The sequence below is a fragment of the Sceloporus occidentalis genome, unplaced genomic scaffold (assembly GCF_023333645.1).
Source record: "Sceloporus occidentalis isolate IW3139 unplaced genomic scaffold, rSceOcc1.0.p SCAF_63, whole genome shotgun sequence".
Classification (NCBI taxonomy): domain Eukaryota; kingdom Metazoa; phylum Chordata; class Lepidosauria; order Squamata; family Phrynosomatidae; genus Sceloporus; species Sceloporus occidentalis.
The window spans coordinates 2,559,579-2,575,032 of record NW_028317043.1 but is presented as its reverse complement, the minus strand read 5'-3'; the positions used below and the strand labels follow the sequence as shown (position 1 = coordinate 2,575,032).

Genomic DNA, 15,454 nt, shown 5'->3' with positions numbered 1-15,454 from the left:
GCCCCTCCATCTCTCACACCCAGTGCCAGGCAACCCCTCCATCTCTCACCCCCAATGCCAGGCAGTCCCTCCATCTCTCACCCCCAGTGCCGGGCAGTCCCTCCATCTCTCACCCCCAGTGCCGGGCAGCCCCTCCATCTCTCACACCCAGTGCCAGCCAACCCCTCCATCTCTCACCCCAAGTACCAGGCTGCCCCTCAAACTCTCACCCCCAGTGCCAGGCATCCCCTCCATCCCTCACACCCTATGCCAGACTGCCCCTGGACCATTTAAATGCAAGACCCGGGGTCAGTGTCACCTTATCTGTCAGCAGCACAAGACCCCACGTGACAAGGACACCCCCTGTCAGGGGTGACACAAAGGAGGACCCGGGCAGATAAGAAGTAGAGGAGGAGGGTTAATGGCACTCAGTTGGCACCTATTAAAAGTCTCAGTGCCAATGAAGAAGTGATGTCTTTAATTAAAAAGGTACCGGGAGCCTTTCCTAAAAATAAAGCAGGTCTCAGGAAACGTCGCAGTGCATACATTATAACCGCGTGCACCCCACCCACGAGTGTCAGTGTCACTGCGTGTTACCCATACCTCTGTATACACCTCCACTCCCCCCACCACACGCTATACAGGGTGCTGGCTGCGTCACGTGCCCACCTGAGCCCTGGCTCTGTGCCCCCCTACCCATAGATAGAGAGGACGTGATTAGGGCAAATGATGGGACCCCCCCAAACCCCACTGAGGTGTCACAGAATGGGTCGTAAACAAGAGAGTGTCGTAAACCAGGTGCGGACAGAGCCAGGGAGAGGATAGAGGGGGGTGAGGGAGAACAGGGAGGGAGGGGGAGGGAGGTGGTGGTGTTAGGGGGGGCAGAGGAGGGGCGGGGGAGGGAGGTGACTCTAGCATTTAGACACAAGAGCGAGAGGATCATGGCGGATGGCCCCAGGTGTAAGCGCAGAAAACAGGCGAACCCCAGGCGCAATAACGGTGAGCCGGGGGGTTACCGGGGGTATCGCGAGGTACTGTGCGCTGTGCCCTGCCGCCCGGGAAGGGTGGTCTGGAAGAATAGAGGTGTGAGGGGCTGCGGTGTGTACCGCTCCATTACCTGCTGCCTCCTCCGCCTAGCGGCTCCCTGGACCGTTAGACGCATCTAATCACATGCTAATGGATGGGGGCACCTTATTTACCCCCCAGATACAGACTCTGCCACAGCTTCTCTCGGCTTATTTGTGAATTTTCGTCTTCTCTCCTCAACTCCAAACTTCTCGCCCTCCCTCTCTCTCTCTCTGCTCCTGGCTGGGGCAGGTAGTGGGGGAAGTAGCGGATCGGCAGCCACGTTATTACGGGAGGAGGAGGCGGTGGGGTGGGTGTCTTCTGGGGTTTCTCTCTAAAACTGGGGGGGGGGGTTGGTTGGGGGGGTCAAAGACTCACCCCAAGAGTGTTTTTTGGGGGTCAGACTCTCATCATCCTCAGCCAGCGGGAGGCCGCCGTTATTATGAGTGCAATGAGTTGGTGATTTCTCTATAGAGCTTAGGCCAGCTAGAACTTTCCATTGAAAGCCCATGTAATGGGCACAAACTCCCATCACCCTTGGCCAGCCGAGCAATGTCTGCGGGTGATGGGAGTTGACTCCACCACCACAGCCCGGAGGGCCTACAATTGACCAGTCACGCTGTCAGGAAGCCTTTTCTCTCACATATGTTATTGTTTTTGTTCATATTTAGAACTTTCTTGCATTATTCTTTTTTTTTCTGGAAGTAGTTGTTACCTGGGTGATGAGCAGGCAGGGGAGGGGCAGGCTTGGCTGTCTTCTCTGTTGGAAGGCACTGTTGCTGCAGTGTGATTGCATTGATCGTGTATGAGATGTGGGTTTTCTACCTTTTTTTCTTGTTACTTGCCCATTTTTGATGATTTTTGGAGTTAGATGACTGCTTGGCAAGTGATGCTGCCCTCCCCTTCTCACCTCCCCACAGGGCAGGATCTTCTAGAACTTTAACCTTTTAAAACAATGTCTGGGCACTCTTAGCTGCTGCATCACCTCTTTGGAGACGGCGCTGTCAGTCTACACCGTCCCTGCCGTCAGTCTTCATTCCCACCTCATGCCCAAGAGGTTCCGCAGCGGTCGACCACCTTGATTTATGGGAAATCGGCAAATTCTAGAAGCAGAACAGTGACTCATTACCTTGCCACAGTATGCTGCAGGCTTTAACCTACTTGCCTCTGTGATGGGGCATGTGACCTTAAATGGTGACCCAAATGGGGCAAGTGCCCCCACCTCCGCCTTGGTCTTGATTTAAGGTGACGCCCCCTTCATTCATTGGTTTAACACTTGTCTGCTGCACAAGGATCCAGCAATGCGCTGCACACACACACACTCGCTCTGCTGCAGCGCTGGCGTATGTCCCCAGCACTGATGGGGTTAAAGCAGTGCATATGCTGGATCTGCAGCTCACATTGTGATGTTTCCACTGACATTGCAGCTGCAGCTCACACCCATCTCTCTGCACGGCTGCTTTATCATCAGCATTATCTCTTTATTATTATTATGATCTTTTATTTATATAGCACCAACGATCTACGCAGCGCTTAATACAATACATAAATTCAAGGGGTCTGACAAGACGAGAATTGACAGACTAACCGACACGTTAGGTAAAGAGCTTACAGGGGTATCAAGAAAGAAAGAGTGCCGTTCTCCGTTCTTTCTTCATTTTTATTTTTTCTTTCTTCGCTTTCCGCTGGCGTTTCTATCAAACAAAACTTAAGACCAACCGCAATGGCTTATTCTGTGTTGTCAAACTGCTTGTCTTGCAGGGTGGGGGGCATTTTTAAGTGTATTTTCCATTCTGGAGGGGGTGGACGAGGGTTGATGATGATGAATTTGGGTGCGGTGAAGGCTGGGGAATGGCCTACATTAAGTAAAGTTTTTTTTTCTTAACCTCCTCCTTCTTCTTGCAAAAGGTACCTGTCAGTCTACAAAAGGGGGTGGTGTCTGCCGAAGGGGGGCCCCTTTTTTTTTTTGCTCTGTCCAACAAGCCGCCGCAGCCTATATAAGGATAACGTTTACATTTCACTCTCTGTAACCCTGGCTGTATTTTATTCTTCATCTGCCCTCCAACCCTCCCCACCGTCTCCTTTTCCTTGAGTTATTTCAAGGTATAGAGGTTCCAGAACCCGTAAGGGATAATCGCTGTGAAACATGTTGCAGGCACCCTGAGACGTTCAAAAAGGGGTTAATAAAGACATTTTCCAAGTCCAGGAAAATACAGATCAAGGAAGCGGGAGGGAATGCTCCTTGTTTTTGTACCCCCCCCGCTGCATGCAGCTGAGACTCAGTAACACTTTTTTTTTCTCTCTTCTTCCTTGGCATTTTTTTTTTTGTAAAGATTTTGGTTTTGGGATTTCCTGCCGTGGGCTTTGGTGGGAAGGATTATATCTTTTTTTCTATTAATACCCCCCCCTGATACTGTGATACTCATCAACTTACTGTTCCGTCTTAAAATTAAAAGGCGTTCTGGTTAACTCATAAAACAAAACCAAAATCTTTTTTTTTAATTTATTTAAATTTTTTTATTTTTTTCGCTTTCAATTTTCCAGGTTTAAAGGGCTTGTGATTCAAAATCCAGTCCCTCCGAGAATATATAATTATTCCTATTTTATTTGCATTCATATTTCAGATCCGCTGCTTATTTCAAGGTAAATTTAGGCAAATGCCGGGTTTTTTTTTTTCCTCCTGCAAATCCATTTTTTTTCAGATGATGGGAGGAAAGGCTGCTGACGACATGTGTGTGACATGTGGTTGTGAGCCACCCAGCGCCTGTGCAGGCAGCCCTGTAAACATGTTTACCTGAGCAGGGATGGAACCTGGATTTTTATTGTCTTTTTTTTAGAGGAGAATAATAACTGTTTTTTGCTACAAAAGAATGACTAATCTGGAGTCTGTGGCGCTGCGTTGAAACGTCTGGATCTCAATTGACGTCCACAGGGAATCGTTCTCGCTGCACCAAATGGCAACTTGTGCAGGTAGAGGGATAAAAAAAAGATGGTGTTTAGTTTTCTCGTGCATGTCTCAGCCCACCCCGTCTGCCTCCTTCGTTCTCCGGGGAGGCATTGATTTACCTCCATCAAGGCAATTTTTTTTAACCATATCCTTAATGCTTTTTTTTTTTTTTTCTTTTCTTTGTGAAACAAAAGGCGTGATGCCCACGATCACAGATTGCCCACTATGCCACCCACCCTGCAAACAAAAGGGGCATAGTGAACGCTCGTTGCCAGGTATTCTGGTACAGAGAGATCTTGCGCTTCCGTCCCACCTTTATAGCGTTCTAAACGGAGGAAAGAGACATTCTAAACGGAGGAAAGAGACATTCCTTTTTAGCATTTACCTTTTTTTTTTTAAATGAATTAGATGAAAAAAAGGGGGGGAGGTTGGGCTTAATTTGTCTGCCGTTAGAATTTATATTTGGCAATCAGAATAAGAAATAACAACACGCTGTATTTTTTGGTTAGAAGAATATTATCTGTCGAGTCTGATGTGTGCTGCTATTAACCTTTCGTTTGCCGGTGGGAGCTAGACGTGACATAATTTGCAATGAGTGCGTGAAAAATGACCCTATACAGAATTTTTAAACAAATACGGTTGATGGCATTGTGATTTTGGGGTGTTGCACAGTGGTTTGGGTGCATTAAGGGGGGGGGGGCTTCTTGTAAGTAATGGGAGCTGACAGCCTGTGAACTAATTGAAAGCATTTGGCTATAGGACCGAACCGCATGTGTTCAGCTACTTGTTAGTGCGGCGGCTCCTGGTTTTAAGGCTGCTTTAGTGCGTCTTGGTTTATTTACTCATACGGGAAGGAGGTCTGCTCCATCTCGCCTGGATGGTAACTGAATTTTGATAAGCTCTTAAGCCTTTCAATGTATGTTGGTGTTTAGTGATCTACCAAGGACTTATCTTCCGGCTCAGCCCTGGTAAGTCAGGACAGCAGTGAAATTGCTATTAGAGGTCTGGACACATACTGCAGGGAGGAGTTTGCCGGGGAATGACTGGCTATTTCTACCTTTAAAAAAAAAAAAAAAAAATGTAATTCGCTGGGGGTAAAGCGAAGCCAGGCACGCACCACCGAAACATAGATAAGAACATTCGGCCCTTCTAGTCTACCTATTTTTCCTGATCTAAAGACTCAGACCCTAATCAGTCGTTAGTCTGGTCTTAGATTCAGGATAGCTTTATGCCTGTCCAATGCATGTTTAAATTCCCCTGGTTAGATTAGCCTCTACCGCTTCTGCCGGGAGGTAGTTCCATTTATCTACCACCTTCTCAGTAAAGTAAGACTTACGAACGTTACATCTAAGCCTCCGACCTCCACATCACCAGCATCCACTACAGTAGCTATTACCTCGGAATAACTATTAAATTGTAGATATTTTATTTCATTTTCATGCTCTCTTGCCCACCTTGATATACCCAAGAAAGTGCTCGGTATACCGTGCCTTTATTTTGCCTACTATAGATATATTTTGTTTTTATTATGAAAACATTGTTTACAACTTGTTGAATCATAATAATAATTAGAATGTAAAGTAAACAAAAAATCGAGCGGGCTAAAGATAATATATGTAGCCGGCAGGGTATATAATGCTTGAAATGCCCCGTGTCTTTTAAGATGATTACGTCGCGTGTCCTTGCAGGGTCTGAAAGTGCCTTTGCGTTCTTCGGCTGAGTGTGAAGTGTTAAGGAAGGAAGTCTGCTTTTAGTTACAGTAAAGGTTGCGAGGCATTGCTTACGTGTATTGTCATTTTTTTTTTTTGGGTCACAGCACGCCCTTCTCACAAGCCCGGGGGGGGGGGGGGGGGTAAAGAGACCGCTATCTGCACCTCCCAGATTTTAAGCCCTGCTATGAAACAAGCTCCAGTCCGTTAACTCAAAGGTGTTAACAACTGGCAGGATGTCAGGTGCCGGTGACGCCTTGGGATACTGCATTTTTTGCTCATGAGTTCCTCCCCCTCCGTTCTTCTTTCAATTTTCGTATCATGTTTTCACTCCGAGCTGGATTTAAACTTTCATTTGGGGAATTGAGGAATTCTGCCCAAGTTAACATTCCATCCCCGGCTAGCGGATCGCAGGGCCAGCTGAGTTAATTTACTGCTTTAAAAGGTTTCATGTAACCGGAACGAGAAGTGAAGTTTTCCATTGCTTGGATTTGTAGATCGTGTGTTTATTAAACAATATTTAACTTTTTATTATGGGGGGGGGTCAAATATTTATAGTTTGTAGTGAATAAAGACAGCAATATTGTTAAATAATATTGAATTACTGGTAATGTAATCGGGATTCATTGCTGATCTTATACAGCGGAACTTAACACAGGTAAAATGTTTACTGTTTTGGGCTCCTTGTAAGTCTATCTTGCTCCTACTTAACGCGTTTACTGAGAGGGTGGTAGATAGATGGAGCGGGCTCCCAGAAGAAGCGGTAGAGGCGAATATAGTGAGGGACTTTAAGCATGCATGGGATAGGAATAAAGCTATCCCGAATCTTAACGGGACCAACGACTGATTAAGGTCTGAGTCTCTACTTCAAGAAAAATGGGCAAACTAGATGGCTCTTATCTGCCATTAAATGCTACGTGTCACTGTTACGAAAAGTTACTATCACTTTATTTGCATTTGAACTGGCGTGGGACATACATGCACATTAATGCTACTTGGTGGTCAGTCAGCATTAGAGCATGTTTTTAAAGACCACCTTATATCTAGTGTGTTAGTGGTCTGGGGAGCTGATCCCCAAAGTTTTTTTTAATGTTTTGGCTCTTTTGCTCCCTCCTGTGGGCTAGCCACTCAGTATTTATTTCAAACCACCAGTTCGGCGTTGGTTCCAAGAATAGCAAGGTTCTGGGAGAGCGTGAGCAGAGGGCATATTAAAAATAGAATGGCGATGGAGGCAGTCCTGGGGGGGTGGGAATCGTGGGATTGGAGTTCTCTTAATGGCGCCTCGTCCTCCAGCACATCGCATTTCCCGTGTGATTACCCCGTTTTTAGAATGGTGACAGATTTGGGCAGGTTCCACTAAACTGTAGCAACCGTTCAACTAGTGTTAGACTACAACCCCCATCATCCTAAACCACCAGCGGCGCTCTTACCTCACAGTGCTGACACTATGTGTCAATGAGAAATATTAAGGTGTCCATGAGATGACTCTGGAAAGTTACGTGCAAAAGATCTGCGCTTTGCGACATATTTGTAAGATCTTTATAGTTGTTATATTTATAGTCTTATATACGACAGGGTGATTGGCAGTTTTCGGCTGTGTCCTGCTATAGTATAACATATATATATATATAGGTTTTTGGCCCCCAAGATGGCAGGGTCGGTTGAGAAAAATATATTTTCAATAATATTATGCTGTTTTCACTTTTAAGAGTTTTTGCATAATATGTTTTCCGACAGCTGCATATTAGTCATTTGAATATGTTCTTGGCCCTTCTAGATGAACACCCTGGCTCCTTACCGTACTGTTTTTGGTAAATAGAAGAATGGCTTAGACTTAATCACTCAGACACACACTCAGACTAATGGAATAATCGACTTCATTAGCGCTGCCATAAAGTATCGGCTCAGTGCGGTGATTGAGCAGGAAATTCACCCCAAATATAACAAGACTGACAGCAATGGCGGCCTCCAGGTTGCAGATAAAGAAAGGTTATTGGTACCAAATGGGACAAAAACTGTTTTTTGTGAATGGTAACCAACAATACGGTATACAGGACTGGTTTTAATGCTCAAGGAGAAAAAACATGGGACTTCCCCTTTAATTTCTGTATAAAAACACACATAACCGGGCTTTCATCAGCCTCTCACTGACTTCCCCTTTAATGATTTAATTGCCCTCCCTTATAGCGGACTAGCAGCCTATTACCACCGCAAATCCCTGCTTCCTGCAAACACACGGGGGCATTAGGATTGATTACATTGACTGTAAAATGGCTATTTATCTTGAATTTTGCATCATCCCTTAATGGAATCGAGGATTTTTTTTATCATAGTTATTATTGTTTAGCATTCTATTTCTTTGCCAACAAAACATTAGCAAACATGATGATCTTGCCGAAAAGTCTAATCGGATTGTTTCATGTATTTTTATATAAATGGTGTGTGTGACTTGCAAGGGATCATGGGAGTTGTAGTCCGTTTCTGCTTTCTCCAGGTTTTGGATGCATAGATTTCCACTACGGTAGGAACATCCTATATGCCGGATTTGGATTGTTTGTCTCCCCATCGGCCATCGCTCCTAGACACTGCCTTCACCTCTGTAGAATAAGCATCCGGTGACTTTGACCCCTTTTGGGTGTAGGAATGGCTTGAGGATGGATCTTGAACGCCCTGCGATGCTTTGTAGTCGCTGTATGTAAGCGTGGTCTTGAACAAGGCTTCTAGATGCTTGTGCTGGCTGGTGCAGGTTTTCGAGCCGCTCGCCGGTTAAACTCATTACTCCGTATTGTGAATGCTGATCTCATCCAGGTCTAGTAGGCCATCTGCTCTGCTCAGCCTTCATCCAGCTTACACAGGTCTGAATGCATGGCTCGATCAAACCTCCAGGCTTTTGTTTAGTGGATTCATCCTTCATCCATGAAAATTCATCATGACTTAGTTTGATGATGTCGGACATTAATATTAATACATCAATCACTATTATTATTATTATTACTACTATTATAATAATCTTTTATTTATATAGCGCCATCAATTTCCGCAGCGCTTCTTACAGTCCGTACATTCACAGGATCTGATAAAACTAGAATTTAATAGCTTGTTTACTTACATAATTTCCTTATTGTGTAAATATTTAGAGTTTTCAGAGATATTATCAGTTTTCTAAAGTGACATTATAGATGCCCGTGGTTTTTTGAGTATATTTAAAATACTCTTATTGTTTACCATGCCTCCTAAGTGGCTGCTGGAAATGGAGAAGCTCCTTGTTGGTACTCAAATCCATCTACCTCTCTTTCCTCCCCTGATGTCCCTCTTTCTAGGACCTCAGTACATTTGAATGAATGTGTGCTACATGGTTAAAAAAAATGCGTTCATAAATCCAACTATGTAAATAAATAAATAAAAAATCTTTATTAATTTTATATATATATATATATATATATATATATATATATCGCAAAGTCACTTAAAATCTCCCAGTAAAGACCCCACAGCCATGCCTCTTAAAACCTTTGTCATTCATGGCTGTAATGCTCATGGAATTTTGGTGTCTTTTTAAACTCTAAACAAATGTTTCCTTAAATTATTATCTTTGTGGCACCATATGATATGGGTTTCCATCAGGAAATCCCCTGCCTGCTAACTTTAATAAGTCAAGGTGGGTTGTGATCAGTGGGAAATTCCAAATCTATAATTCATACGCAATATATATATATATATATACACACGCTGGACATAACACTGCGTGTTTATCTGACATTTTTTTTAATAAGCATCAAGAAAGGAAAATAGTCACCAATGCTTAGATATAGACAGCTGTTTCTTATTCAGAGAACGAGTTGTTTAGATCCTTATTTCCTAACAAAGAACAATGGTTGTTGTTGTAAAGACGTTGTTGCCACATTCAGCAGGCTGGCTGAGAGTGAATGGAGTTAGACGTTACAGAATGGGGAGCCGTGCAGAGGTGTAAGGGTTAATGGATGCTTTTGATGCTTCGGGGCTTAGACAAGTTTAGGATGGAGTATGTCGTTTTGAAACTTCGTCATTTTGAAACCAGTCGCTTGGTCCGTGTGTCTTAGAAACCATGGGCGCTCGTTTAAATGATTCTCCTAGCTTTGGGGACCGGTCTCTACCCGCATGAAAGCTCTTGTGGAAGGAGCCTTATTCCTAGATAGACCGGGGAGAGACGCTGACCACGGTTCCAGAAATCACCATGAGCCACGGATCATCTAATGATCGCTACTTTAGTTCTACTCCGTGATGCTTCGTGGCAAACAGGTATTTGGTGTTTTGGGTGTTTTGGGCAGGAGGATTGTGATCTGAATTTAGTTTTCACCCCAAATAAAGTTGGACCGGCTTTGTTATACTGTTTTATGCCTAAAGAGGCATTGAACATTTTTTTTACATTAAAACCCATGTTTTTGCTGATTTTATCTAATCACAAGCTATAAAAAAGGAATAGAAACTTAAAGGGGAACTCCAACCCCGCCGTTACCCTTTCATTATGGTCTTTTGGTTGTAAGTAATATGTTCTTCTCAAATGTTACATTTACAATGTATTTTTATGATCCTCTACTATTAGAGCCATTTGGTTAAGACGAGTCACTACTTAGAATCTCCACAATGAGTTATTAAAGAGTTAATATTTCAAGAATCTCAAGTTGAACTCATCTAGAAAGTTCCCGAGTATGGAAGTAAAGAGGACCTGTATAAAACTTAATGTGAGTTCCTGCTTTTCTGTATCAAATAACGAAACAGACACAGATTGCTGGGTGCCCTACTGACAGCGTAAACGTGCCACCTACGGAAGTAAAAGTCACGAGAGTCCCCTTCCGCCTCTGCTGCCCACGCCCTGCGTTGCAGTGGCCAAAGTTGGTCACCGACGGCCCAAGTGCAGCAGTGCCCATGCGCGTGCTTAGATCTCTCTGCATGGATCCATATGGACAGTGAGCCCGTATGGATACTGTACTGTCTGCGACCGGCTCTCCCCACTGCCGTACCACCATACTGCAAAACGGGAAGCGACCGCGTAGATACCTTTCTATTCCTTTTTTGTGCTTGCAGGCAGATAATACCGTAAAAAATGTTACTCTTAATATTAAGATGAACTGCTTTCTTAGTAAAAAGATGATCAATGCCTCTTAAAGGGACACTGACTGGATTTAAAAAAAACTTCATTATCTGTTTTATCTGTTACGCTATCCCTGTTATCTGTTTATTGCCACCGCAGGATTATGTCAGCTTGTAAGGACAGCCCGGTAAGTCATACAGATAAGGTGATGTTTATTTGGCACCTTGACTTGTGAAACAGTAGTCAGTCTTCCATGGCTTCATAGACATCACATGCAATGTGAATTATCGGCTTTTGCAAGACGTTTTCATTGTCGGGATCCATTTGATCACACGGTTAGTTGGTCCACGCGTAGTAGATATGAAGTTCATGCTTACCTTTATTACACATTGATGGCAGTGGCAAAGTACATTGGTCTCTTGGCAATAAGCATAACTTCACTGGAGATGACATGGTACGTACTATCGTACTCGGCATGGGTCTTTATTAGTATGTGTGAGTAATGGAAGCCATGCGTATACTCTATCCAGATTCCCCAAAAAATCCAACCATGGGTTCCCTTGGTTCTCAAGACATAAATGCTACTCCAGGTCTTCTGGCTCCATCAAACCCCCTCTGTCCATCGTTCACTTTTATCATAAGCAACATTCTATTTATTATTTACAATAAAGAGTAACATTCCAATAACAATGTTTCCTTTAACATAAAATTGTATTTATTAAAATAAAGTGAAACTACTAGTTATTTCTTATTTTCTCCTGTTTTTGCACTTTAGTATCTAAAATAGAATGCAGTGTGACGGACACATTTATTGTGTAGCACTGGTTCTTTATAAACACGCATAAAGGTGCACGTAGGTGACAGTATGTACATTTTAAGACATGATAGTATTAAAAGAATCATACAGTATACGATTAATGAGCGCTGTTACTTCCTATCAGTCCGTGACACTTCTAGGTGCGCACATGAAAGGCCAAGCCTGTTTACATGATAAACAGCAAACGCGTTCACCCTCTCCGGCCTATAAAGGATAGGGTGTCACTTTCCTGATTAAACAGAGGGTGGTTATTAGTGGTACATACTCTGAGTGGGTGACTGTTGCTAGTGGGGTACCACAGGGGTCAGTTTTGGGTCCTATTCTTTTTAATATATTTATTAATGACCTTGTAGAGGGATTGTATAGTAAAGTATCAATCTTTGCAGACGATACTAAGCTCTGTAACGTGGTTAACACAATAGAGGACAGTGCACGATTACAAATGGATCTGCATAGGTTGGAGGCTTGGGCTGGGAGGTGGCAGATGAGGTTCAACACAGATAAATGTAAGGTTATGCACATGGGGAAGAAAAATCCAGGCTGGGAATATGTATTAAATGGGAAAACACTGGGGATGACTGACATGGAAAAGGACTTAGGAGTTTTAGTTAACAGTAAATTTACCTGTAGCGACCAGCGTCAGGCAGCTGCTGCTAAGGCAAATAAAATCATGGGGTGCATCAAAAGGGGCATAGATGCCCACGACAAGGAAATAATTCTACCACTGTACAAGTCACTAGTCAGACCACACATGGAATACTGTGTACAGTACTGGGCACCAGTGTTCAAGAAAGATATAGTGGAGCTGGAGAGGGTTCAAAGACGGGCAACCAGAGTAATAAGGGGAATGGGAGGACTACAGTACCCAGAAAGATTATCAGAATTGGGGTTGTTTAGTTTGGGGAAAAAAGACGGCTTAGGGGGGATTTAATAACTATGTATAAATATATAAGGGGGCAGTACAGAGATCACTCCCAGGACCTATTTATACCCAGGACTGTATCTATAACAAGGGGACATCCTCTACGGCTGGAGGAAAGAAGGTTTCTACACCAGCACAGACGGGGGTTCTTTACAGTAAGAGCGGTGAGATTATGGAACTCTCTGCCAGAGGAAGTGGTAATGGCAAACTCAATAAAAGAGTTCAAAAGGAGCCTGGACGTGTTTCTTGTAAGCAATAATATTACAAGTTATGGATATTAGATTAATAGGGACAGAACGTTGATCCAGGGATTTATTCTGATTGCCATATTTGGAGTCGGGAAGGAATTTTCCCCCTGGTATGGGGCAATTGGCATCTGCTTCATAAGGGTTTTTTGCCTTCCTCTGGATCAACACAGTAGGGACACAATATGTATATAGGTTGAACTTGATGGACTTTGGTCTTTTTTCAACCTTATGAACTATGTTACTATGTTACTATGTTAAAACCCTGATAGAATGAAGCAGAGCTAAGGACTTGCTGTGGATCCTGGATAGTTGGCTAGTATGGCTTGCCAACACTTTGAGCAATACGTTGAGTGTTCCTCAGTCCCTTGGACGCTAAAATCAGTAGATACACTAAAGTGAGAGAGGACTGCCTTTTTATGACGCTTACATAGTAATTTTAACCAATTCAGGCTTATTCTGAAGATAGGTGTTGGAAAGCCCTTTTTACTTTCCTCGCTGTGCCGGTGGAGACTGGAGTTTGCTCTTTAAAGAAAGCTCCGTATTTAGTTTGCCCAAACCCTTCTAGTTGAATACGTCTTGTCTCGACCTTGAGTATTCAGTATGCGGTTGCTGTGTGGTTTCTGATCTGTTGTGAATGGGATCCTTGGCGTCGGAGTTTAGTTTTTGTCCTGGTGGGATTCAAATCCACCAGAGGTGGGGTTATGGAAAGCTCCCAGTCCCCGAATCCCACTTTTACTTGTCTAAGTGACAGCTGGGTCCTCCCTGCTCCTTTGTGCCGAACATTCCCAGCTCCTGCAGACATGGAAATTGATGCATTTGTCTCCATGTAGCACCCTCCCCCCAAGCCCAGTCACCTCTTTGCTAAATTACCAGTCATCTTTACCCCCTTAGAATTCAAGCGCGATCCCCGGATCCATTGTTACCAACAATACTTCTGCATGGACACTTTTATCTAGCAGTCCCAGGGAGGTCCCATTGTTGAGATGAGGGTCATCCATGTTAAACCAACCCTTGATTTATTAAAAGAGGAAAAAATGCAAAAGCTTTTGTTTTTATATCTCATGAAATGATGGACTTGCTCTAGTTTCAGTACATAAAAAATAATATTTAGGCCCTCAATCATGTATATGTCTCTTTTATTTTTTTAAATATATTTAAATAGAGTATTTTTTAATAATTTTTTTTAATTTTATTTTTGCAGGCATATTTTATCTTTTTTTTTTTTATCTGTTAACGAATCTTTAAAGTATTTAATCTTTGACTTTTTTTTTACCAGGGTATGTCTATATTCTTTAGAATTTGAGCGGTGTTTTGCAAAACGTGTAACCCTTGTAATATCACGCTGTCGTGTCGTGTATAAGTTCACCCGGCTTCAAACACTTTGTGTTCATTTTAAATAGTTTCTTTGCTACTTTTGTAATTGCCTCTCAAGTTTCAGGGCTTCCAAGATTTTCCTGAAAATTGGTGCGCATAATAATTTGCTTTCCTGAGCTCGTGTTGCTAAAAATGCCGTTACATCAGTAGTGGAAACCGTTTGCAAATCAGAGCTTTATATTAGAGTTTTGGGTTGCGCAGGCATCTGATAACGTTTCTGGTTACAAAGAAAGATACAGTTATGGTGAATGTGTTTATCTGAGTAATTTCTAAGCAGAGCCTTACATAATATTTTTCAGTATTTTTTTTTATTTTTTTGTAGGATTTTATGACTGGCTTCTAAAATAAAAATCACAATTCCTACCAAATAATGTGTCCTAATTCTGCCAAAATTTGTTATCCCTTAATTAACTTTTACGTCTCTCTAGGACTGTGCAGAGAGGTTTCTTTACATTGTGAGACCTCATGGCTAGGTACATATTGACTGTATTCCCCTTCACAATAGTTCTCATCACAAGCCGATGTGTAGACCAAATTGTCTACCTTTTTTCCCCCCCCTTAAGCGTGATTAGCTCAGAATGCAGATCTAGCATTGTATGACAAAATACTTTCACATGGTTACATAGTTACCCAGGATAGAAAAGACCAAGTCCATTAATGTGAAGCCCTACAAGTACCCTTATCTGTTGATCCAGAAGAAGACTCAAAACTCAAATGAGGCTTTTATCCCAAAGAGGTTCCAATTCCTTCTTCACTCCAAAGTCAACCAGATTTTCCCTGGACCGAAATTAAGAAGCATTTTCTGCTTCTATAGCAACAAAGCCATTTATATATAATAATAATTAAATTGAATTTTTTATAATGATTTTGAATAATTTGGGGCAACATTTTTGTATTTAACTATAATCAGAAACCTGACACAGTTAGTAGTTTGGCTGGTACTGGTCACAACTCTCACCCTTCTACTGTCTGTATCCATTTATGTCGTTATCACACCCGGGAACACCCAGGCACCGGCTACCCGGAGATCTCCCTTTTTGGAATGCGGGTAGGCGGTTTTGTAGATGCCGGTGGGCGGCCCAGCTGGCGTTGGTGGGCGGTCTTACTGAAATCTGCCTGTTTTGAAGGGGGAAGTGGGTGGGGAGTTGGGCGTGTCACAAACCCGCTTCCGTGACCTGGGGAAGCAGCCCTCTACCCGGAGGGTTGCCTGGTATGGTTAATTTTCCGCAGGCTCATCGTGTGTTGTCACATATTGCAGAGCCCTTAAAATGCTCTATAATCTGAAGCCACGTGTCTATCCCATGCATATTTATATTCCCTCA

General features: G+C 43.1%; 1 protein-coding gene across 1 annotated transcript in view; it reads left to right on the top strand.

The window, feature by feature from the left end:
- The first annotated feature begins 920 nt into the window (after window positions 1-920).
- Window positions 921-15,454, top strand: part of LOC149287184 (zinc finger E-box-binding homeobox 1-like) — a 58,752-nt gene continuing 44,218 nt past the window's right edge. Inside the window, exon 1 of the mRNA XM_089493179.1 lies at window positions 921-978. Within this exon, the coding sequence (XP_089349305.1) occupies window positions 921-978 (58 nt within the window). The remainder of the gene's footprint in view (window positions 979-15,454) is intronic.